At 40.1% G+C, this 26,818-nt stretch overlaps 1 protein-coding gene across 1 annotated transcript; it reads left to right on the forward strand.

Moving 5' to 3' along the window:
• Nucleotides 1-1,411: 1,411 nt before the first annotated feature.
• LOC127637304 (golgin subfamily B member 1-like) lies at nt 1,412-26,567 on the forward strand. The gene is made up of 20 exons (XM_052118294.1): nt 1,412-1,508; nt 3,573-3,660; nt 3,771-3,944; nt 4,633-4,755; nt 7,127-7,282; nt 7,557-7,676; nt 8,650-8,763; nt 8,905-10,438; nt 10,575-10,657; nt 11,507-11,576; nt 11,938-17,005; nt 17,129-17,552; nt 17,744-17,977; nt 18,085-18,912; nt 20,923-21,104; nt 21,255-21,408; nt 21,492-21,577; nt 24,080-24,151; nt 25,126-25,216; nt 25,310-26,567. Exons 2-20 carry the CDS (start codon nt 3,580-3,582, stop codon nt 25,445-25,447), a joined length of 9,732 nt encoding a protein of 3,243 aa, XP_051974254.1. The 5' UTR covers nt 1,412-1,508; nt 3,573-3,579; the 3' UTR covers nt 25,448-26,567.
• The last annotated feature ends 251 nt before the right edge of the window (nt 26,568-26,818 follow it).

The raw sequence follows: 26,818 nt of genomic DNA on the forward strand, positions 1-26,818 counted from the left end.
TGGAATAATATAAAGAAAATTTGTTTGGCAAAAGCATCACCAGCCAAGTTTCCATCCACTTTTCATACTGTTTTGTTAGCGACAAAGTGAAAATGCACTAAACAGTGTGTGCAAAATGTGCCGTCTTCTACCGGTTTCCATTCAATTGGCCTATTATTGATAAAAATGGTGTGCATGATGACATCATGCTTAAAAAAGTTGCATAAGTTTTGGTTTATTGCAAAAGAAATCTGCCCTTATGCAGTTTCCATACAGAAATGTGTGTATCTTAAACCTCCCAGATGTCCCTAATTACCTAGTTCTGCAGGTGTGAGCTTGGTGCATTAAAGGGCTCATGACATAACTTTGTTCATGATTTTAATGTTCCCTGAGGTTCACTTATAATATAATTTTTTTTTTGCACAAAAATAAAGTCATTATTCTAAACCATTCCACCCTCATTCTGACCATCTGTCAGAAACGCTCGGTTTTGGTGCTGCTTCTCCTTTAAGACTCGACAGTAAACACCCACTGTTTTGATTGGCTCCCTGCTCTTGACTGACATGCTCTTTTCTTGACATCTCACTGCTGTTCGGTGGGCTACGGAACTGATTAAAGGTAAAGTAGGTGTTGCTGTGGAGGCGGTCAGATGCAAATGTCTACCACAGTCAGTGTGACATCACAATAATAAATACTCTTTTTGCAGTAAGGAGGAAGTTTTGAGTTCTGAAACTTACAGTATTTTTTTATAGTACAATGACAATCTCAAAAGAAGAAGGAAAATGTCATGACCCCTTTAAAAGAAATATCATGTTCTCTTTGTGTTGCAGAAGTGTAGTGTTCCTCTTGGAACCTACAGTTTAACACAATGTAAGATCCATGAAAAATATTTATCTTCATGATGGATTTTTGTTTGCTATGGAAATCTAGCTTAGCAACTTGATGTCCTTCAGTCTGTCTCAGTGTCACTGCTGGAGAGCATCTCTATGGCCACCCTACTTCATCTTCTGGTCCACCAATCCAGGCTCCTGTGAATTGATTCAAATACCGCCACTGTGTATCTGGCAAACAGCGATATCCACTTGATTACTTCCACAAAAAAGTTTACAGAGAGAGAAACAAAGCTTACAAACACTGTAATGTAGTGTGCCAAAAGAAGGAAACTGCGTCCAAGTTGCTTTCCACAATTAACCAGCTTGTTAAAATCATGTCCTCCCATCCTTTTTTGGACATTTATGGAACTCCTAAAAGAAAACTATAGTTGCACTTGGTTCCTATTATCTTGTTCAAACAAGCATTCCTTGTTTCGATTTTTTTTTGTACGATTGTACGTTTTTTTACTTGTCAACAGTCCCTTAGTCTACAGTTTTGCGTGTCACAGAGTCAACTGTACACGCACCCTAGTGCGGTCCAATCACAGAGCTTCGTTTCTGTTTCCGGGATGTTTGGTGATGTGGCTCTGCACTGAAATCCTGGAGACGAAATTGATCAAATAAAACACGCAGCTTTTCCCTGCGCCGATTAAACAGGTTAGTTTCATGCTTAATAACATTAACAAGTCTCCTAAATGTATTCAGCCGCTGACATTCACTGCATATACAAAAACACGTAAATGTATAAATGTTTTTACAGTTGTTTACGAGTCATCAGCACGAGCCCACTTACAGCTCGCGCACATTAAAGTAATATCTTGTGCTTTAATAATGCCATACCTTTATATGTCTCGATCATTTGTTCTGAAATTACTCGATTCTAAAACGGAGACAACATGAGTCGCTCAATAATCTTGGCTGTTGTGTAGACAAAATGAAAGCAACGCAGCCGCAGTCGTCAATCTTGTGTGTTTCGGTATTGACCGGTTCTGTTCGTTTATCTTCGCTTTATTGGCCTGCCACACCAGGTTATTTATTTTCTGAAAATAGAGATAAGCGTAACAATAATAGCTGTGTCATTCGTTAGCGCCTCCTTTGATCAGTGAAGGCGACACTTTAAAGCCCATTACGTTCCCAGCAAAGGAGCCACGTTTGAGCTAATCAGATACCCGTGTTATGCAATATGAAATATATTATGCATGCATACACTGGCGGCCAAAAGTTTGGAATAATTTACAGATTTTGCTTTTATGGAAAGACATTGGTACTTGTATTCACCAAAGTGGCATTTGTCTGATCACAGTGTATAGTCAGGACATTAATAATGTGAAAAACTACTATTACAATTTGAACTTCTTCAACAATTTGAAATTCTACTTCAAAAAATCCCCCACAAGCAGCAGTAACTCCTTTGCAGATCCTTGGCATTCTAGCTGTCAGTTTGTCCAGATACTCAGGTGATATTTCACCTCATGCTTCCTGTAGCACTTGCCATAGATGTGACTGTCTTGTCGGGCACTTCTCACACACCTTACAGTCTAGCTGATCCCAAAAAAGCTCAATGGGGTTAAGATCCATAACACTCTTTTCCAATTATCTGTTGTCCAATGTCTGTTTCTTTTCACTCAAATCTTTCTTTGAGTGTCCAAAACGTTTCAAAAGTGTCCTTTTCTTTGCAATTCTTCCAATAATGCCTGTATCCCAGAGTCTTCCCTTTACTGTTGTACATGAAACTGGTGTTGAGCGGGTAGAATTCAATGAAGCTGTCAGCTGAGGACATGTGAGGCGTCTATTTCTCAAACTAGAGACTCTGATGTACTTATCCTCTTGTTTAGTTGTACATCTGTCCTTCCACATCTCTTTCTGTCCTTGTTAGAGCCAGTTGTCCTTTGTCTTTGAAGAATGTAGTGTACACCTTTTGTATGAAATCTTCTGTTTTTGGCTATTTCAATCATTGTATAGCCATCATTCCTCAAAAACTAATATTGACTGATGAGTTTCTAGAGAAAGCTGTTTCTGTTTTTTGCCATTTTTGACCTAATAATGTGGCAATTCAAACACAAAGACAATGTTAAGCTTTATTTAACGAACCAAATAGCTTTCCACTGTGTTTGATATAATGGCAAGTGATTTTCTAGTACGAAATTAACAATTTAACATGATTTCTCAAGGATAAGGTGTTTGAGTGATGGCTGCTGGAAATGGGATCTGTCTAGATTTGAACAAAAATGACTTTTTTAAAATGGTGATAGTGGTGTTTTTTACATCAGTAATGTCCTGACTATACTTTGTGATCAGTTAAATGCCACACTGGTGAATTAAAGTACCAATTTCCTTCTGGAGCAGCAAAATCTGTACATTATTCCAAACATTTGGCCGCCGGTGTATATTTTTAGTAATGCATATGATATGCCATGATCTTATTTAATCAGTGCATGTCCGATCATAAACATTTGATTGATTATTATCATTAATATATATATATATATGTTTTAATTGGAGTATAATGTTAAATAAAGGAGCAGTGTCATCCAAAACTGTTTTTTATTAGAATGCGTAATGTGGTGTGAAGCGCATTTTTACTTTAAATGTGTGAATGTGTGGAAAAGATTGTTCCAGTTTTTTATCCAAATACTTTATTTTTGTCCTAAACCTGTCCAAACATTTTGAGTAATGCATACTTTAAAGAACCAGCAATTCATTGTGTATTTTTGCATGTAGGTCAGCTATGTTTAGCCGGCTGACCCAGGGGGTGACCTCTGTCCTCCAAGAGCTCTCCGGCGAGGAACGCTCCGATGGAGACTCCCAGGTGTGTAAACAAAATGTTAATTTTTTAATATGTGGGTAGAAGGGGATTACTGTAGATGAACCATTTAGAGAGCCCTGGCTATATTTTAAACATTGTCATTGGCTTTGTAGCAGGATAGTTTGGTCCCTCAACCCCAGCCTGATGCAGAAGCATCCCTGGAGGGCCCAGAGCCCTCAGAAGAAGTCCTGGAGAGACTGGCCCAGACAGAGCAGCTGGTGGTTCAACTGAAGGAGTTGATTCGAGAGAAGGACATCCAGCTCGCCAGCACTGAGAGACATCTTAAGGTGACACTGCTCCTTTATTTAACATGAACAGTCAATTTGTTTGCATCTACCATCAGACAACAACAGTCATCTTTTTCAATGTCATGTAAACGCTGTAGTTCAACCGAAATCGTTCCTGTCCGTTTTTTGTAAAGTCAGACTAACAGACCTAGATAATGCGATTGTAGCTCGACTTCGTCCAGCACATACACACCTTAATCAAACCACAATTGGAATCGGAGTTGTGCGCATGCCCCGAAAAACATAAGTGATACAGAGCATAGATATAACCCAGAAGCTGAACACAAAAAAAATAAGGTAGCATGGCGAACACTAGGAACAGACGTTTTTAAACTGATAAGGAGATGACATAAGAAATCATAAAGAACATAAGTAATGTACACCGCTGTAAAGTTTTCCATGTTGTGCTGGTTGTGGGAGTCTCGCTGTTGAGAAGCTAGGTTGCTGACTTGTTTTGTTGTGTGTGCTAATATGACTAAAAGGCAACTGGGAAATGTATATGTCACATCTTCAGCTGACAGATGAAGACTGGTGCTGGTCTACTCAAAAACGCAGCTCGACTGTGCATGTAAACATACTGAATAAGGAAGGAGGAAGTTTCCTGGTGCCTTTAACCACACTGTGAATGTTAACCGATCTAAAGCTTGATTTTTCACTTCACAAACAAACTGTTTTGGTCTTCATACAGGAGGAAAAAGAACAGGCAGAGGTCAAGTTTACGAAGCTTAAACTACAGGCCAAAGCCAAGATGGCTGCCCTAAACAAACAAATTTCTGAGCTGAAAGGACAAGAAGTGTTGAACAGCAGTCAGGTAAACAGACAAGCCTACATATTAATGCCATTTTAAGCATGAAGTGGTCTTGGATACCTTTTATACAGTGCAACTGCCTAATTTTTTACTTCATATAATTAATATATTACAATTCTAGCAGTTGTTATAAATTGTGCTGTACCCATTTGATATATTATGTGTCTTTAACTACTTTGTACTTCTAAATCATTTGATACAATTTAATTATTATATACATTGCATTGTACTTACATTTAAAGTACCTCCATATAATTCTGTGGGTATCCCGTATCTCAACCTCGGTAGCAGCAAATGTGAATCTTGTGAGAATTTTGCAGAGCAACATGTACAGATGTGGCCAAAAGTATTGGTATTGACATCTGCTTCAATTGTTGTGGTGTTGATTCACATTGTTTCTAGATTATTGTGCAGAGTGATCAGATGCATTTTAAATAATTGCAAAAAGCTTCACTGGCCAAAAAAATTAACTTTATCACAAAAACCCACATTTCACTGTTTTTTTGGTCCTGGCACAAAATAACCAGCAAACATAATTTCACTAATCATATCAGCAGCACCTGGGAAAGTGTGAACGAGTACTAGTCAGGTGAAATCACTCTATCATTCTGATTGGATTATAACAGCAGACTGATTGCTATAAAAAGGAGGGAAGAAGTGCTTCCAATCATTGTTCTTGTTAGCAATGGTTACCTTTAAAGAATGACGTGCAGCCATCATCGTTTTGCATCAAAATGGCCACACATGCAAGGATATTGCTGTAAAGAATATTCCACCTGAAAGAACCATTTACCGGATCATCAAGAACTTCAAGGAGAGAGGTTCAACTGCAGTGAAGAAGGCTTCAGGACATCCCAGAGTGTCCAGCAAGCGCCAGGACCATCTCCTCCTGAGGAGTCAGCTACAGAAATGTGTCACCACCAGTGCAGAGCTTGCTCAATATTGGCAGCAGGTTGGTGTGAGTGCATCCGTAAGCACAGTGAGGTGAAGACTTTTGGACAATGGCCTGGTGTCAAGAAGGGCAGCAAAGAAGCCACTTCTCTTCAAGAAAAACATCAAGGACAGACTGAAATTCTGCAGGAAGTACAAGGATTGGACAGCAGAAAACTGGTGCAAATGTATTTTCTCTGATGAAGCCCCCTTCCGACTGTTTGGGACATCTGGAAAATCGATAGTCCGGAGAAGAAAAGGTGAACGATACCATGAATCCTGTGTCGTGCCAACAGTGAAACATCCTGAGACCATCCATGTGTGGGTGCTTTTCATCCAAAGGAGTAGGCCTTCTCACAATTCTGCCCAAAAACACTGCCATGAATAAAGAATGGTATCAAAACGTCCTGCAAGAGCAACTTCTCCCAACGATCCGGCAGCAATTTGGTGATGATCCGTACATTTTACAGCATGATGGAGCACCATGTCACAAGGCAAGGGTGATAATGAAGTGGCTTGGAGATCATTACATTGAAATTTTGGATCCATGGCCAGGCAAATCCCTGGATCTTAATCCCATAAAGAACCTGTGGTCAATCCTCATAAGGCGAGTGGACAAGCAGAAGCCCACAAATTGTGATCAACTCTGAGCACTAATAATGCAAGAATGGATCGCCATCAGTCAGGATTTGGCCCAGAAGCTGATATCCAGCATGCCAGAGCGAATTGCAGAGGCTATGAAGAACAAGGGTCAACACTGTAAATATTGACTCTTGCATGTATTGAATGTTTTTGCCAATAAAAGCCTTTAAAACTCATGAAATGCTTATCATTGTTTTCCAGTATACCATAGAAACATGTGAAAAATCTACAAATACTGAAGCAGCAAACTTTGCAAAATGCAAAATTTATGTCACTGCCAATACTTTTGGCCACGGCTGAAGTTACAAAATAAGTACATTGGATTGTATTAATTTTAATGTTTGTACATGGTAGTTAAAGACACCTAATATAAAGTGCTACCGTTGTGCTTGCTAAGCCGAGTATTAAAATAAGAATACAAATTTGCAGTGACTTCACTTACATGAACCCAAGCTATATCTAGGAATCTGAATATGAAGTTGGAATGACTTGGGGGTGATTTTATCTTAATTCACTTAGTGTATTACTGTAGTACTGTCATTTATTAACTGCTTGTGCCATCTCTGTGCTATCTCTTTCTGCTCTGCTTCTTCTGATGTCAATATACAGTTCCAAATCTGATCAATGATTTGCACAATTGCGACATCGTCTTTTATTTTGTTGACAAAACTGCATGTGATGTTGAAGCGGTTGATCCCTGTTTGAATTAAAGGTGGAAACCTTAAATGCAAACAGGGATCAACCAATTCAACATCACATCACTGCAGTATAATATTGATGAAAAACTCTGGATGTTTTTCAGAATTCAGAGAACTCCTTTGTGATGACTCCAGGAGTGGTGGAGGAACTCCAGCAGCTCAAAGAGAAGCTTAGCCAGGCAGAATCATCCAACAAGGCCCTTCAACAGCAGCTCTGGGATGCCGAACAGCATGTTAGAGAAGAGGATCATGCAGAGCAGGTGTGCCTGACCCCTCATACTACTGCTTTTGAGCGTTTAATAAAAGATAATATATAAATCAATTAGGCATTATAAAGCACAATTAAAAGGATAAATGATCCACATAGTTTACCATTTATTTAATCCTTTAAATTATTTGAATTATTATTATATTAATAGAATCCTTTAAATTATTAGTAAATTATTTTTTCATAATGAGCACTGGCTATGTTAAGTTAGCAAGCATGAAATAAATATCCACTATTTTATTTTTGAACCCTGAAATGCTGTCCAGGTGCTAGTCTTGCAGGCTGTGGTGAAGGAAAAAGATGTACGATTCCAGGAGCAAATTCTCAAACATGAAGAGGAACTTCTCAGTCTCACACAGGCCTCAAACAACAGTGACTTACAGCAGGTATCTCTCATGTTTTCAAGTCTTAAGCTGTCAATATTTGAATTAAAGCAGTACATTAAAGCACATTATTTAGGACAAGGGTAAGTTAATTTCATTGGCCAAGTGTTTGACGGAGCAGTCAACATGAATTATAGTGTTGATCATGGGCCTATGTTGCTCATTTGATCAATAAGATATCAGTACCATTATGTAATTGGCAAATAATTACTGTGGTTGATATGATCCAATAAGAATAAACAAAGGGAAAAAATCGGATACTTATATGCTACTGCCTGAACCTTGGACTTAGGATGGACTCCACCGAACCTCACCAAAATGACCTGCCGGTTGAACTGTGATGTACCTCATTGATCTCTGCCTGCATCAACTTTGTCTATTGATGGACTACACTCTTGAAATGGAAAACATATACTATCATTTTACTGCCAACAAAAGCCTTCATCAGACAACTAACAAAGGAAAATGGATCTATGTGAACTTCTGTAGTTAATCCAGGATGGACTTCAAAGACATTAGTCATTAATTATTATTAATTTTTTTTTAAACTGGACCTTAACACTTAGTTTATTAATCTTAAACCATGTCTTGCACTGCACATAAATAACTAATATTGGCATTATATTAATGTTATTTAGCCAGAGGGGAACTGGCCCACACAGTGAATCTAGTTTCTCACAAGGTTAACCAACATCTTATGGAGTTTTGTGTTCCTTGCCACAGTCACCTTCAGCTTGTTAACAGGGGTTCTAAATACAATTATTTAATTTTTATACACTACAGAATGATCACTCTAAGATTTTATAGATATTACAGTTTAATTTTCTGTTAATGCATGATTTGAAGCTGCTTTGAAACGTGTTGGGAAAAGCACTACACAAATAAAAATGGCATGACTTGACAAAGACATAAGATGGGGAACAACAGCATTGCCAGCCTTGTTCGTTTTTTTCACATTTGTTGGCACATTTCACAGGCTCTACATACAGCCCAGCAACGTATAGAAGAGCTGGAGGAATCCCTGCGCTCTCGTTCAGAGGTCTTAGAAATGTTACAACAGGAGCTCAACAGTGCAGACCAGCAGAAACAGGTCAGTATAACACAAAAAGACAAAAATCATCAGTCTATTCAGTGAGATGTAAACAAAGCCTAAATATTTGTTAGTCTTTCTGTGTAAGTGATATAACCTTTAAAATGTCATGGCAAAAAAAATACTATTCTGTTCATGCAGATTCTGACTGCTCAGTTCAGGCAGATGGAACTGGAGTTAGTTGAAGCCCAAAGACTGAGAGAAGAGGAAAGGCAACATTGGACCATGCAAACTGAGGAATTACTGGCTCTTAGAACCAGACTGGATGCATCAGATAATGAGAAAGACCAGACCCTCAATGCTCTCAATTCTGAATTACTGAAAAAGACCACAGAGCTTGAGGAAATAAGAGCGAAGCTTGAAGCTGAAGAAAGAGCAAAGGTTGAAAGCCTGGAGAAATTAAGAGAGAGCGAGACTAGCTTTAAAACAGACCTGGCTAACATGCAAGCATCTTTGGAAACCAGACTGGAGACATCTGACAGTGAAAGAAACCAGACCATCAATGTTCTCAACTCTGAATTACAAAAAAAGACAACAGAGCTGGATGAAATGAGAGCTAAACTTGAAGCTGAAGAAAGAGCAAAGGTTGAAAGCCAGGAGAAATTAAGAGAGAGTGAAACTAGCTTTAAAACAGATCTGGCCAACATGCAAGCATGTTTGGAAGCCAGACTGGAGACATCTGAGAGTGAAAGACACCAGACCATTGATGTTCTCAACTCTGAATTAATAAAAAAGACTACAGAGCTGGATGAAATGAGAGCTAAACTTGAAGCTGAAGAAAGCGAGAAGAATGAAGGGCTGGAGAAATTAAAAGAGAGAGAGACAGAGCTGGTCAACATGCGAGCGGGTTCGGAAGCCAGACTGGAGACATCTGAAAGTGAAAGAGAGCAGACCATCGATGTTCTCAACTCTGAATTACTGAAAAAGACCACAGAGCTGGATGAAATGAGAGCTAAACTTGAAGCTGAAGAAAGAGAGAAGAATGAAGGGCTGGAGAAATTAAAAGAGAGAGAGACAGAGCTGGTCAACATGCAAGCAGGTATGGAAGCTAGACTGGAGGCATCTGAGAGTGAGAGAGAGCAGACCATTACTGCCATCAATGCAGAACTACTAAAAAAGATGACAGAATTAGATGAATTAAGGGAAACACTTGCAGCCGAGGAAAGAGAAAGGCTTGAGACAGTACAAGAAAGACAAACAAGCTTTGAGACCGAGCTGGCCAAATTGCAAACATGTTTGCAAGTCGCAGAGAAACAGAAAGAGGAGATGACAAAGAAACTAGAGGTGGAAGTTGCAAGTCGTGTGGAAGAGCTTCATCATCTCCAGGAGAAGCTTGATGAAGTGGAGAGAGAGAGGGAGGAAGGATCTAAGAGTGAACGAGATCAGTTAGCACAGATGCAAAATGAGCTTGAGTTCTTAAGAGAGAGACTGGGTGCCACCAAAGAGGAACAAGAAGCAGGACTCCAAGCAAAGGATGCATTGGAGAAACTGTGGAGAGGAATTCATTCTTTGATGACTGTTGAGGAAGAGGTGGATATATATATCCCTGCTGACCCTGCACAGATCTTAGAGGTGTTACCTGCTTTGGAAGCCCGACTGGGCAACATTAGAGCCGAACAGCAGGAAAGTCAAATGCGAATGTCTCAGATCAGTCTAACTCTTCAGTCTTTGCAAGGTAAACAGCACAGGACATCAAAGTTCAAAGCAGTTTTGTTGTTTGAGTAAACTGTCCTTGAAAGCACTTTTTCAATAGAGCAAATTGTCTGCGCTGTGATCAAAAAGTAATTGTCTCAATGCACCTGATGCTCTAGGTCAACTGGATAAAAGCACAGCCGAAGGAGAGGAAGCTGGTGCTAGGATACAGGAACTGGAACAACAACTTCACACTCTACAGGTAGGTGTATTGCAAAAATTTGTTAAAGGTTTTAAACAGTGCTTTGTGGAATTCAAGACAGGACATTTGTTATTTCAATAAACATTTCAATATTTTCAACCATCTTTTGGATCCAATTATTAATCAAGGAGATCATCACTATTACTATTGCTCATACTTAAAAATATGAGTATTCAAATTTGGCATATAACTCTCCCAGCACAGTTTATGCTCTCGAGATGATTGGACGTTTGCATGGGAAAGCCCCACTCACATTTGTTTTTTTTGAAAATGTAGAAATATAATTTGTATTAATGCACTGGACATACCTCTTTTGCACAGCATGCAATTTACTTTCCAGTCTATGCCATCATGACTGTATGTCTGCTGTTGTGAACTCAGTGGGATTTACTGTATATAGCCCAGACTGTGTCTGGTGCAACAGACACAAGGTGACATTAATGCCTAGACGGATTGTCTCTCAGCTTATTAAGTCAGAGATATCATAATCCTGCCACGTTTTATCACCCATTTGATTGCTGGCCCAAGTAGCCCACATATAATGTAATTATACAATCATAATTATGAAGCATTTATAAAAGTATGGTCAGTTGTGCTATTCAACAAGACACTCTCTTAAGTTTGTCCTCTGAAGCTCATTCCCCCTAGCCTCCATAAAATGATGCCCTATCTGCATTCAAATTTCACATAAAACCTCATCTTTTCTCTCAGTATTTTGGTTCAACATACTCTAATGTATGTTTTTCTTAATTAACTTTAATGTGCTATTGTGCTATTGTATGATTTTTGTAATGACATCTTAATAATCTAAGCATACTGTTAGTTGTAACTGGGGCTTGTCTTTCCTAGGTTTCTGGTGAGTCAATAGGTGATCATGTGACTGACCTGTCTGTGAGGGATTTGGACTTGGCACACCAGGGTGAGTTTATTGTTTGCTTTTGTACAGTGGAATGTTCTTTGAACTGTAGTCCTTCTTTCAGCAACGCTTCTATCATGCTTCTTATTCTGTAGTATGGAGTCCACAACCTTCAACAGTTAGGATAACTTGAAAGACAGGTTTCCTCCTTTTATCACAGTCCAACGGGCTCCGTCACAATACCAAAAAAATAAACAGACATAAACATTGAAACAGTATGTAAAATAAACATTGAAACAGTATGTAATTTAAATAATACATATATTAAGTAATACTTTTAAGCATTTTGCATGATTAAAATAGTTTTTTGTAATTATTTGATGTTTACACTTGGTATCTCATGATTGTTTTTCTACTCTTTCAGATGGCAGTGGAGATGCATCTGCATCAAAGACAGATCGGACTCTGTTTCTGGAGACTCAACTTGCATACAGAGAAAGGGAGCTTGCTGATCTCAGAGAAAAACTATCGCTCACCACAGACCAAACTCTGAAAATGCCAGATGTGGAAAGTGCAGATGTTGAAAGCACAGGACTCATTGGTGGGTTAGCCGACAATCCTACAGCTCTAGCTGAGGTTTTCGAGGACAAACCAGAGGAAGAGACGACACTTGTGGCAGTGGACACATCTGTTCTGTTAGTGTCTGCTGACAATGAGAGTAGCACTGAGCTTTTAGCACAACAGCCGGAGTCCCCTGGAGAATCAAAAGGTACTTCCTCAGATGAAATGGTGACTAGCAGTGATTCAGAGGTAGCACATAGCAGCTGGACTCTTTTGGAAGCTGTAAACCAAGACGGGCCTCAAGAGTGGCCTCCACAAGTTAACGACTTTGCCTCATTACGCTTATCCACTCAATCTTGGGAGGAGACCTGTGAAGGGCAGGTTACATCAACCAGCTGTATAGTTGACATTGATTCACCATCTTTAGTTATCCATGAAACTGTACAGGTGCATCTTGGCCAGCAGGAGGGAAGTCTGCTAAATACTTATTCAGGCACCAGTCAGGCTTTTGCACAGATCTTAGCAGAAGAGATTCAGAAAAGATACAGTGAACTTTTGGGAGAGCTTCAGCGGCTAAGAGAATCATCCTTACAATCCCAGGGGAAAGTCAACCAGCTGGAGGAGGAATTGAAGTCACTAACAATTTATAAACAAGAGGCTGAGTCAAGGGAAAACATCTATGATAGAGAACTGATGGAAGCTAAGGCATTGATCCATCAAGAAAAAGAAGAGGCACAAAGTGTTGCTCAGCAGTTTGAGAACTTACAAGAAGAGGTTCTCTACAAAGATGAGAAGATGCAAGCCTTACAGGTAGACCTAGATGAAGCCCAGCAAAGACTTGTAGAACAAGAAGGACAAGCTAGAATGCTGGCTGCTCAACTGGAGGACAGAGAGCTCACCTCATCTGAACTGGAACAGAAGCTCTTAGATATGGAGGGAAGGTTACTGCAGATCTCTCAGGAGGCTGACATGACCAAAGCATCTCTCATTGACAGGACTGCAGAGCTGGAAGTCCTACAAAAGTGTCTTACACAAAAAGATCAGGAAATGATGGAGCTTAATGATAGCATGACTGCCAAACTACTCCAGGCTGGAGAGGAAAAGTTTGCCATATCCAATGAAGTCAAAAAGCTAAAAGAGCAAATGTCTGAACTTAAGATGGCCTGGGATGACCAGCAGAAAAGCAAAGAGGATAAAACAGAAGAAAGTGAGGAGCTTGTTGCTTTACGAAAGGAGAATGAAGACATGGTTGCTCAGATGGATGCTTTGAAGAAAGATGGAGAGCAGGTCAAGAGAAAGCTGCAGGCAGCTCTGATACAGCGGAAGGAATTGATGAAAAAAGTTGCTGAGTTTAAGAAAGAGACCGAGAGCAGGGAAGAAAAGGAAAGAGATGATAATGAGGGATTTACTCTTCAGTTCAAAGATGGGGTTAAGGAAAAAGAGCAGGAAATACAAAGGCTTGAGACATTGTTGCAAGAAACTAGGGATGTCTTGAATACAAAAGAGGAGACCTTGGTGCATTTGGAACAAAAAATCAACAACCAAGAGCAAGCATTGTATGAGTCACATGCAGAAAAACAGCATCTGACAGAGCAGTATGTTAAAATGAATGAACAACAAATGTTGCAGGCAGATGAGGAAAAAATTAAACTTTTTTCACAGATAGCATCCATGGAATCCAATATTCAAACTTTGCAGAAAAAGCTTCAGGAGGCCGCCGATGCTAATGAAGATGCTGTTATGAAAGCTCAAGAGAAAGATTGCCACCATCTTGAGCAAATGAAACAGCAGAAAGAGGAGTACAGTGTCCTTCTTGAGCGCTTCCAAGCTGAAGAGGGAGAGAAAGCTAGGTTGTTGAATCACATTAAGGAACTGGAGGGTCTGATAAAATCAATGAATGATGGAGATAAAATGGTAAGTGTGAATGTAGAGGGAAATGTTGGGTCTACCTCACAAAATCTTGAAAAAACAGAGACAAATGATTGGGCTCAAGAGGATTGGGTGGATTTTGCTGAGACTGAGACACAAAAACAGCACAAATCTGATGAGCATTTTCCACAGATGAGAGTTCATGAAGAAATTATAAATACACTTCAGGAAGAGATTAAAGCTGAGCAAGCTGCCCATGTGGACTTAGAGGTGCGGCAACAAGAAAGCCAGGCCTCCCAGTCACATGTAGATAGCAAGTTCCAAGAGCTTTGCAAGGAACTTGAAGCTTTGAGAGAAAAGGATATGCAGATTGATGCTCTCAATGAGGAGATGGAGGCTCTTAGAGAGAAGTGTCGGAGAGCTGAAGCTCATCCAGAAACACTGAAAGCAGAGGTGGATGAGGCTTGGAAAGCAGCTAAAACAAGCATTTCGGATGCCGAGTCCCGCATCAGAGCTCTTCAGTCAGAAGTGGAGGAATTTAAACAGTTTCTGAAAAACAAGAATGATGAGATTATTGATCTAAGTCAACAGCTAAGTGAACAAAGTTCTCTTCTATTTAAAATGCAGGAAACTGTATTGGAGAAAGATCAGCATATTGCTTGCTTACAAGAAGGACTTAAAGCTGAGCAAGATAGGATTCAAAAACTCGAAGCAGAAATGCCACAACGAGAGGAAGAAGAGAGGGGTAACAGTGCCAAACTAGAGCAGCTTCAACGCAAACTGCAGGCCGCTCTTGTGTCACGCAAGGAGGCTCTCAAAAAGAACCAGGCCCTCAAGGAAGAACAGACTGCTGCTGAGAAGGTCAAATTAGAGCTACAACAGAAGCTTGAATTTCTGGAATTGGAATTAAACAAATCAAAAGAAGAAAGGGAGAAGTTAATTGAGGAGGTGGATCGAACTTTATTGGAAAACCAGAGTCTGAGTGCCTCCTGTGAGAGTCTTAAGCTTGCAATGGAGGGTGTTTTGAATGAGAAGGATGCTTGCAAACATCAGGCTGAGAGTGCCAAAGAGGAAGCCAAACAAATGTGCAGGCAGCTGGAAGAAAAAGTGAAAAACATGAAAGAGGAGTATGAGACCCTGCTCAAATCATATGAGAATGTGAGTGATGAGGCTGAACGAGTGAGAAGAGTGCTTGAAGCTGCTCGACAGGAGAGGCAAGGGATAGCAGCTAAGGCACAAGCTCATGAGGCAGCCAGACAGGAGGCAGAGAGATTGGCAGAGGAAGCTAAGAAGGAGGTAGATGTTGTGAAAGAGAAAATGAGGAAGTTTGCTAAGGTCAAGCATCAGAAAATTATGGATCTAGAGGAGGAAAATGAAAGGCTTAGGGAGCAAGAGGAGAAGAAAGGGACCAGACATGCCAAAACTGAGTTGAAACAAGAGCTGGAGAAAGTCAAAGAAGAGCTTGAGACAATAAAGGCAAATTATAATATTGCTATGGATGAGAAAATCTCATTGGAACAGACGGCTGAAGAGTTAAGAAAGCGTTTGGCTAAAGAAATTGACATAAAAGACTATGCAAGCTCCACAGAGACGGTTACTGAGGTTAGTGTCATCACACAGCAGCGAAGTCCTGATTTAATTGAAAACCAACAATACCTGGGCAATAGTAGTTCCCCAGACACTAATCTACAACTGCAGTCAGAGGAATCCATTGCTGCTGTACTTCATCATGAAGTCACGGAAGTGCAAGCACATATTGAAATTAATTCTAAAGCAGAGAAAAGGCTCAGGGAACTGGAGACCTCTCTGGAAACAGCAGAGAGGATGATAAGGGAACTTGAAGCTGCTCTTGAGGATCAGAAGGAATCCAGAAACAAGCAAGAATCCATGTTTAACTCAGAATTGGCTTCTCTCAAGCAGCAAATTCAGGAGTCTTTAGAAAGTGAGGAGATTCAGAAAGAAGAGAGCTCCAAGAAAGAAACCCAACTTAAGGAACTTCGCACCAGTCTAGAGGCTGAAAGGGATGACTTGGAGGAACGGTTGATGAACCAACTGGCCCAGCTCAATGGCAGCATTGCAGGCTACCAGCAAGAAGCAGCCGACAGTCGTGATCGCCTCACAGACATGCAGTGGAAACTGGAGAATTTGGAACGAGATCGAGCTGAACTGGAGGCTGAGGTGGCAAGCGAGAGGGACAGGGCAGCCAGGATGGAAGAGGACATGAGGCAGGCCCAACGAGAGAGAGCAGAGGCAGAGGCTGAGGCAGGCAAACAGAGAGAGTTGGAGCAAAAGTTAAAATCCGCACAGAGGTTTAAAGAAGGAAGTCAAAACAGAACACGTCAACTCGAGGAACTGTTAAGAGAGAAGCAGCTGGAAGTCCGTCAGCTGCAGAAAGACTGCATTGAGTACCAGGAAAGAATCAGCGAACTGGGTAAAGAAGTAAAGTCCTTGCAGTTGGGTATAGATGAGGTGCAGGGTGAACTTGGGGCAGCACGCTTGGAAGTCGCAAAGATTATGCAAGAAAGATCAAGTGTTGAATCTGAGCTTTCAATATGTAAAGCGAAACTGGACATGGCCCTGGAGGAGGCAAAGCATGCCCAGGCAGACAAACTCGACACTGAACAAAAGGCACAACAACGCGAGGTCAATTTGAAAGCAGATGCAGAGCGTACCCTGGATGAAGTCAGGTATCGGCTTGGAGCAGAGCTTAAGCAGATGGAACTGAGACTAGAAAAAGCATACAGGGGAAGGGAGAGGGAGGAAGAGGCAACTCTGGAGGCAAGGAGTGTTGCTGAGACTGCGGACAGGCATGCTCGGGAAATTAAGGCCCGTCTAGATGAATCACTGGCTCGGTTGGCTGCCTTCTCACGCTCCATGTCCTCCCTGCAGGACGATCGTGATCGTGTGCTGGATGAAGCAAAACAATGGGAGAGTCGCTTTCATAGTGAACTGAAGGAAAAGGAGGCTGATGTTCATAAGGCTGAGACACGTGCTAAAGAACTTGTTGAACAACTGCAGAGAGAGATGTCTCAAAAAGAGGAACTGCAGAGTTTATTGGAAAGGTTTGTTTTGTTTTTTTCTTGTTTTTCACTTTTCATTTTTCACTTTCACTCAGGTAATAATGTTTCAACTGTTCATTTTTTTTATCATGAATAATAGATAAACAATATATTGCATGTCCTCAGGATGCAGAAATCAGAAGAGAACCTACATTTACAGCTTTCTGAAGGTGAAAATAAATATAGTGAAAGCCTTGCAGCTCTTGAAAAAGAAAGAGGGGACCTGCAACAAAAGGAAGCTCAGTTAGAGCTCAACTTGGCCCAAAATCACTCCCAGCTGACCTCCCTGGAGAAAGAAGCAGAGGGACTCCGTCACCATGCTAAAGTTCTAGAAGAAGCATTGGACAAGCTTCAGAGTGAGACAAATGAAGCACGTGCAGCAATCAAGGAAAGGGAGACAGAGGAAAGGAGACTATGCTTGAGATTGGAGCAACTGGAGACAGACCTGGGCTCTTCAAAGAACCTTACAGATATACTTCAGGCAGCATTGGATGAGAAGGAGAAAAGGGAATTAGAGCTCCTTGGTGAGAAAGAGCAAGCTGTGACACAGGTACTCACAATACAGAATAAAAAAACAACACAAATACAGAATACAAGGCTTTTAGAAAGAAATGCATGAACATTAAAAGCTGAAACTTCTAGCTAGGAATTGCATTCTCATCATTGCCGCAAGAGGCGATTTTTGTGAAATGCAACATTTTGTGAAATGCAAATAAAATTGTATACGTGCTCATATTTTAGGCTGTAGAGGAGGCGAGGAAAGATGCAGATGGAAGGGCAGACATGGCAGAGAAAGAGCTGGAGGATAGGAGAGAGGAGTTCCGTGGTTTAGAGGAGAGGCTTCGTAAAGCTGAAGAGAACGCCTTCCAGAGCAGAGTTCAATTGCAGTCCTTTACCAAGGCTATGGGTTCCTTGCAGGATGATAGAGACAGGGTGCTCAGCCAATACAAACAGCTAGAGGAACGACACCTCCAGGTAATGTTGCTTGTCAAAAAAACATAGCCATATCCTATTATGAATGTATTATTTATGTTCAGAGCATTTATACATTCTGACTCATCTTTGCTCTTATGGTCTCTCAGGTTATGATGGAGAAGGATAACCTTATCCAGGAGGCTGCAGGTGAGAATAACGGGCTGAAGGAGGAGCTTCGAGCCCTTTTGTCACAGCGGGATGACCTCAATGCTGAGAATGCCAAGCTGGCTGCCCAGCTTCATGGCTACAGAAATGACCTAAACCAGGTTCTTGCCATGAAGGACTCCCAACACAAGCAGATTCTTGCTGCCCAAGTAGAGCGCATCAGTGTTCTTGAAAGAGAGAATGAAGAAATCAAGATCCATATTCAGACTCTGGAAACAGATGTTGCACAAAGAAAGATTTCTCCACTGGAGAAGGAGAACTTGAGCCAGGCCAGTGATGGAAGTGTTTGGTTCGATAATCGTGATGCACCAGGGGCCGAAGTGGAGAAGCTGAGAGAGCAGCTCGAGGCTGCTAGAATGCGCTTCAGCACCTTGGAAGAGACCTTGGAGCTAGAGAGAGAAGCCCAGGCAGCTCACAGCAAAGAGCTGAAGGAGTTGCGTTGGGAGGGTGGTGTTCTGCGAACTGAGGCTGAAACAGCAGAGGAGAGAGTGGCGGAGCTGGCACGAGACCTGTTGGTGATGGAGCAGCAGCTTCTAGCGGAGAGGGAGGCAGCTGCAATGCTTCGAGCTCAGAACCAGTCCTTCGGTCAAGCCATGGCCTCTTTGCAGGGCTCGAGAGATCAGGCTGTCAATGAGGCCAAGGAACTGCGACTACGTTTAGATGAAATTAACAATACAAGCCATTCACCATCTCCCCCAAGTGGCTCTAAAGGAGAAGTGTGGAGTCTCAAAAATGCTTTATCAGCACTGCAGAATGATAGGGAGAGAATGGTACGTAACCTTGCTTACTTGATTCCTTATCCTTTTTTTTAAACCTTAATAGAAGGGATCGTGAATTTACGTATTATCAGAAGGGACACTTGATATGAAACGCTAGGTCCTATAGGGGCTGTTCAGACCAAATGTACTAAATGCAGCACAATGAATAGAACATAATTCTATTTTTACATGAATTTACCTATCTTATGGGACACTTGATATGATACGTTTGTACCAAACGCAGCACAATGAATAGAACAGAATTCAGGTGTCTCGAGACATATTTGAAAGATAAACTTCTTTTAATATGCCGTCAAAAAATGTGGCACTGCGTGAAACTCTGAAAAGGTGGGCACAGTGGTCAAGAATTCAGTCTAGTGTATGTTTACATAGAAAATCAATTGAAAAAAAAAAAACACACATTTGTCGTGAATGACACCTTATATTCTTGCATTCTAATTATGGATGCAGTGATCAATCAGCCAGTCTTCGTCTTAAATCTGTAATCGGCCAATCGTGCCTAGATTCAGGGCCAATCATTTTTTAATTGCAGCATGCACAAAATCACACATCACTTCAGCCCTCAAAGCATGACATTGTGGCCACTAGAGGGTGAGTTGCCGAACTGAACGAACGACTTGCCGTCTCCTCTCATTCGGCCAGTCAGTAGATCCTAGTTCATGCACGATATGCCTTATTCATTCAGTTAGTTGACAAACGAGATGTCTCGTTCAGACTCAAATGAATAACTATTAGTCCAGTAAAGGGTGTATTTGAGTCAAACCAATGATATGCTCCTCCTTAGCCTGCACTCAAATACTATTGGCTCACACTGTAGTCAAGTCTTAAAAAGCTGGAAAACGCAACACAAATGGAATTTGCATCTCTACAAATGTACAAATACACTAACCATAATCGTTTTTACCACAAACGACAAGAAAGCAGGTCTTATTTTTCTTACATTTTGTCGAATGCTGGGCTTCACTTTTATCAAGTTCAAGAAAAGCCTAAGAATGACTCGCTTGCCTTACTGAACGACTTGCCTCCTCTCATTCATTCATTCAGCAGATCCTCGTTCACGAGATGTAGGTGATTCATTAATTTCGTTAAACGCAAATCTGAGTAAAATCTGACTCAGTCACTTTCAAGGTAAGTCAGTCCACTCGGAGGCCATCTTTGGAATGCTGCTGGGCAGACTGGTCAGCTATTTCCTATGCAAACAACTGGCATAAAATTACAGCTTCTATCTACTTAAATAGGGAAAGACCGAAATCTCCAAAATGGTTCTTCAAGATTACAATCAAAGAACATATATCAAATCAGCAGCAAAATCTGACAACAATTTGATCAAATAAGGCGAAACTTCCTTTTCTACATCCGTTGGGCATTCCAATTTCTCCCATTCATTTCAATAGAAATGGTCCTTTTCTATGACCGCTCTCAATCTCTCATCATCCACATCAGAATCCAGGTTTTAATCAGATTTACTGTGTTTGTTTGTCACAGTACCACTAAAAACCGCAATTAAAAACAGTTTAACCTTCAATAACGGCCCTGCAGTTGCTTATTAATTAGTGATTTGTGTTTCATCAAAACGCCAAAGATGGTAAACATGTCATAGATATGAATGATTTCTCACTGCAGCAGTTTTGGAGCTTGCAATGGATATATCTTTCATATTTTTGAATGTATCTCTATGTGTGTGATGCTCTCATGGTGTTTACTGGTTGCCAGTATGTCACAATGATCTTATAGAGTGACAACAGAAATATTCATAACATTTCAATTCAAATAAATGTTAGCATTTCACAGTTAATGCAAATTTAATGTAATTTTACAGTGTGAGGCATTAACGTTTAACTGCAGCATATCAATTGCAAAGGCCGTTTTTAAAAGAAATGTTGTGATTGGATCGGTATCGGATGATAACTGTGTTCAAATTTCGATGATCGTTATCTGCCTAATTGTAATGATTAATAATATTTTGTAGTATTATTAATTACATTGTTATCTTTTCCTCAGCTGGAACAGCTACAGTTGCAAAGGTCTGAAATGGACCGGCTCGGATCAGGTGAACTGGCCCGGCTTACTCAGGTTCTGGAGGAAGAGAGGAGAAGGGCAGGGGAGAGAGAGAAGATCATAGCAGAGATAAGGTACAAAGATGCCCAGATGGAGCGAGATAAGCAAGAACTTGAGATGCTCAGGTGAGAATTTGTTAGCAATTTTTTAGATGTATTGATAAACATGACCTTATGTAGTGTCTGCTATATAACTGATTAAAATATAGTTTTAGCATCTATGTCCAAGTATCATAGACATCAATTAAACTTCTGTAAATTTGTTTGCATGTGTAGGTTAGAGAGGATGGATTGGCAGGGTCAGGCCGAGCTCCTGAAGCAGCAGAACCTGACCTCCCTCTCAGACCGGGACCAACAGGTGCGCCAGCTTACTGCCATGCTGGAGGACGCACGGGCATCAAAACTACAGCACGAGTACACACAAAGACAGGTGAAAGCAATAATTCCAAATGAAGATATAGAACTCTAAATTAAGTCCATGATCTGAAGTGCTGAGATGTTCATGTTCTTTAGGGAAACCTTGCAGTAGATGCTGCCCCTGGTGGCCCTCTCGAGCACAATGAGGGCTATAAAGCTGAGTGCATTGAACTCCAGAGAAGGTACTGCTTCCACGTTTAGTCTTATCATTAATTATGCTTATTAACCAAGTTCTCACTATCTTTAACACCTGTGTCACAAACTACATTGACCGCACGCTGTTTTGTTCTCCGTTATGCATAAAGCGGCGGCTCATTTTAGCTTATCGCGGCCCATTCGGCACATTTCACGGACGACACTCGCAACACTACAACGCTTCCGCTTTGGACTGTGGTACAGCAAATTTGTATTGTCTACGGTTTCTCAGTGGTATACTATGCATACTACTCTTACTGTTTCTACCTTATCGATTTATGGCAAAAACAGTAAGAGTGGTATGCATAGTATGCAGCTTCAAACATGACCTATGATGCTTTCAATACACAGAAAGAATTATAATTGTTTTCAGTACACAGAATATTAATGTGTGCAATATTAAGTCTGTTAAAAGAGTTCAGTTCAACAAATTATGTGATTTAAGCACTCAATCCATCAGAAAGTCTATCATTATCATCAGGTGTTGAAGCTATCATGACAGACGACACTGCTTTCATCACACAGTGATTGGCTGGCACCTGACTTTTTCTTTCCTCATTTGCATAAAGCAGAGGAATTTGAACTTATTCAATGCTCTCGACCGCCCTCAACGCTTTCTCCGCACTGTTGTCATTCCCACATTGCACCTCGGGAGAGTGGCCCTCAACTTCCATAGGAAATAATTGAAAATGCTCACTCAACTTCGCTCAAAACGTGCCAGTGGACACGTACCGTAAACAAATTACACTGTTCCCACTGCACTAAACAGTTTTGGTTTATCGCAAAATAAATCTGCCCTTAAGCTGTTTCCATACAGAAATGTGTGTATATCGCTAACTGTGTATCTTTCCCTCCCTAGATGTCCCTAATTCTTTGTAAAATGGGGAGAATATTTTTTTTTAAATTTTACTCGTTAATTTTACTCATTTGCTAATTAAATTTATTGAATACAGGGAATTTTGCCAGCATTTTTCAAATGTAAACTAAACATATAGAATTGGGCTATATGTTAGTGTTGCAAAAAAGCACACTGATGTTTTTCTCCTAGTAATGTGTATTTATTTTTAATTTAAAACATATGTTTTAAAGATATGTTTTTTTGTATTGTGGGCTAATTCCATGACTGCTGTCTATTATTTTGAATGGTGTGGAAAAGAAGCTTTAATAAATAAATGAATGGTTACCGCACAGTGGCCATTAATTTGTTCTCCGTGAGTCGACTTGTCGATGACAGGTGCATGAGAGATATTTTTGTTGGCACTCATGACGCAGATGTGTTTGCAGCATCGGATCTGTGCAGATATGCCATCAAGATGGAAAAATATTATGTCGACACAATTTTAGCTATAATTTCAGTTTTCAACAGCCCTTGGATGGAAACATATTTATTGATAACAGATAACTAATAACAGAAAATAACCCAAACATCTACATTGGGTGTGTTCAAAATAGTGTTCTGCGAAACAACTTGTAATGTATATGAAAGGAATTGAGTATTGCTGGGTTTCCATCTAACTATAATTAGAATTTTTGTAAATTTGTGTCTATGAAAACCTTAATGGAAACGCTTGATATGTGCATAAACTCTCAAATTTTGCTTAAAAGTTTATGCACTGGTGGATTTTCTGGAGTTTTACATATGTTAAAACTTGCATTAAGGTTTATTCGTGAAACAATGAAGTGTTTTGTCTATTTGTGCAAGAAGGTCCGACCTTAGCATACAATTCTTTGAACGTAGCCCTTGACATTCAAAAGTTAAAGTGGGTCCTCATAATCCACCAGAACATTTTGGAGCCCAGGTGCTCCCAGGAATACATAAGCTGGCGGTGTATGTGCATAACAGCAATTTCAGCCCTCATTATGAGATATTACTCCCATTCAGCGGCATCGCCTGGCAGCATTTAATAAAACGATGTACAATTGCTCCAATACTGCAAATACAACATTCCCCAAAGCAAGGAAGTAATCTAGCTGTTCCATCAAGACAAGGCGGGCTCCCCAAGATGATGTGCATGACATTGTGGATGGAAACATGACATTATGGATGTCACATTTTTAGAAATGTGAAAGATTTAGCTGGAAACCCAGCTTCTGTTTGTATTAGAATGCACTTTTTCTTAATGATTGGGTCTTTGACTTTGTGTTTGATTTAAATAAGTAATGCAATTTCACATTGATGCCCTAGCATTTATCTTAATTAAGGTCACTGTTGTGCACATTTACTCCATAGTCACTATTGTACTGAACATGATATAATATAGATAACATTTTCTAATCACAACATCTCTCCTAGAAATTTATTGTCCAGATATCAACATTAAATTGCCTGTAATGTGAAATATAGACTACTTGGTTTGGCAGTTTAACTGTACATCATATATAGGCATCATAAAAGTGCATAATTTATCCCTTTTTTAATGATATTCCATGTGCCAACACTCATTGTCTTTGCTCTACAGTAAGTTTTGCACTGTGTGTGTTTCTCTCAGGCTCGATGAGGAGACCGAACAGAGACTTGGGGTAGAGGAGCAGCTCATTTCTGCACAGGATCGCCTCAAGCGGTTTGACCCTAATCTCAGATTACCCTTCTTGACTCTGGCCATTTTTGCTACAGACTGCCATAGACAGGACGTTCACAGTGTGATGAGACCATTGACCACCTTAAACAGTGAAACATAGAAATATAGCATAAATAGGAACCGAATTTAGTTTTTACACAAATATATACAGATTTAGTCAATGGGACTCATTCATGAAACTTTCGTAAATATGTGAGTATATTTGGAGTAATTTGTGCGTAAAATGGTCCGTACAAACGCTTTGTAATCACCCGATTTGTTAGTAAATCGTATGGAAGTGATTTCCAAACATTCATAAATAGGGAGCGTGTGCATGGTTGTTCACAATTATCATAATCCACACCCATAAAAATGGTATACAAGGAAAGCACCAGACTTGCTAGTAAATTCTGTTAACATCTATGCAGAACTGAAATTAAATAGTTTTTATGAATGAAGTGCGTTCCCATCGTAACATTTTAATATAGCAAGTACAATAGCGTCTTAAAGAAAGTGAAGACTTACTGTCATCCCATGTTTTTGCTGTCATCGGAGGCTCTTTTGTGAATCAGCCAGTTAAAAAAGTCAATAAAAATAGTCTGACATGAAGCTTTAGTGTAAAAGATGTTCTGTTCGTGCCAGGAATAGGATGTCCACCACCATTAATCTTCTTTGGTTCAGCTCACAGCGCATCGCCAGCATCATTTGTGAAACTTCTCGGGTAAATCATGATGGTAACAGTGATATACTTGCAACTGATTTGAAATGCCCTATTCCCAGTGCGCTCTAAATCCTCGTGGTGGCGTAGTGACTCGCCTCAGTCCAACATAATGATGAAGAAAACATGTATTAAGAAATTAAATAGTTTTTTTTATTCATATCTGTTTACATTTAAATCCATGTACCTTTCTTAAACATAAGCATGAAATGTTTAATACCATTCAATTTGAAATGTGAATATTTCCTTTATCCTATAGTTATGCACAGGGAGAGTGGCAGACAGCATCTGAAGCGACAATGTCGGAGACGGCTGTCCTTATTGAGCCACCAGAGGGCGCCATTATAAGGGTAAACAAACCCTGAATGCAGTGCCATGCCAGTTTGTATAAAACATACAGTCATGATATTACATAATATGTCAAATGTTTCCCTGACCCTTAGACTCGAAGTGGTGGACCAGGGCTGATCCGGATGCTGCGAGTCGCGTTCTGTTCTCGCCAGCGCACCCCCTTGCTGTTGTCACTGTACCTGCTAACTGTGCATGTACTGCTGCTGTTATGCATAGGGGGATATCTGTGAAAGAGACAAAGAATGCATAACTGAGTCAGAGAGAGACCCAGCATGCAATACTGAGAGAAAGAGAGTTACATAATCATTGGTTTATTATACAATCAAATTGACACCTTAATTTACACAGGGTTAACCCATTTACAATTGTTTTTCTTGCTTATTTACCAAAGTAACATCTGTTTGTTTTGAGCAGAATGCTTTTTGCCAAAATCAGCTCTGCCCTGTTTTAACGAGGCTTGTCCAGACCAGTAACACTAGAGCAATAGGTGCACTTCTCGAAAACATTAATACACCCTTTAAGAATTATCTCACAACTTTTACATTTAATTTAGAAATTGTAAATGGAGTTGACACTGTACAGAGTCTATATATACTGTATTTCTTTTCTTGACATAATAGGATCATGTTTCTCTCTGACAGAATCTTTAATTTTGTCTTTATACACGATTGAGTAAATGAAGACTGTTTCAAACACATTCCAACTTCCTGTAATTTGTTTAATTGCAATTTTCCTATTTTTGCATTCATAAAATTGAATAACATAACTGATGCGGATGCTGTATGTCTGTGCTTGGCGAGGCATGTCGAAAGTCTTCGCAGTGGTTTCAGCGTCCTAACTGTTTATCCATTTTATGGCAAACTTGTTTGCCATCTTGGTGCAATACTGTCATGTATATATGTTCGTTTTGGTGTTCATTTGGTTGATTTGTTTGCTTTTTTGGTATTTGTTTCCTTCAATACACTACACATCATGCTTATTCCATCTCTGGACTACTATTCCGTTTATTCGCCCTTGGTGGCTTAAATGAAATAGCTTAAACATGGATCATTTTATTATTAGTTTGAAATATTTTGACTCTTGTTTCTGTTATAAGATACTGTATGCCTCTTTAAGTCATTAATGCTCAGCTTTCATGGCAGTTTTCAGAGCCGAAAGACTTCTATTCTCAATCTGATCTGTTAGGGCTGTGTAGGGCTGCAGTAGATTGTGGTTCAAATATTGTCTCTATTAACAGTGAGATTTTAAGCACAGCCCAGTGAGTGTTTTAACTGTGTAAATTATCCTTCCTCACCTCCTGCTACCCTGTTGTAGGGGCTATTTTTTGGAAATAAAGTCTATTTATGGGAAGACGTAAATGGTGTGTTGTGTGGTTTCTTGTTAAATGGAGTCTCGCACATTATTTTTGACGGGTAATCTCAGCTGTGCGTCAATACACAGGCACGCAGCTGGGTGATAGGCCTACGATGCGAGTTGCCAGAACTTTTTTTATTCATTTTTAAGGAAAGTCACATTTGTTTATCTCATTACATTATAGCTACTGTGCATGTATCACAGTGTTTATGATTTTAAAGTGGTCTTTTAAACTGTGGACATGAGGT

Source organism: Xyrauchen texanus, chromosome 45 (assembly GCF_025860055.1).
Source record: "Xyrauchen texanus isolate HMW12.3.18 chromosome 45, RBS_HiC_50CHRs, whole genome shotgun sequence".
NCBI classification, from domain to species: Eukaryota; Metazoa; Chordata; class Actinopteri; order Cypriniformes; family Catostomidae; genus Xyrauchen; species Xyrauchen texanus.

Excerpts from the sequence above, each read along its gene's own strand:
- LOC127637304 (XM_052118294.1), top strand. The coding sequence starts at position 3,580 with ATGTTTAGCCGGCTGACCCAGGGGGTGACCTCTGTCCTCCAAGAGCTC. Across the intron at positions 10,439-10,574 it reads AACTCTTCAGTCTTTGCAAG|GTCAACTGGATAAAAGCACA; the intron begins GTAAACAGCACA and ends CTGATGCTCTAG. Across the intron at positions 25,217-25,309 it reads CAGAGGGCGCCATTATAAGG|ACTCGAAGTGGTGGACCAGG; the intron begins GTAAACAAACCC and ends CCTGACCCTTAG.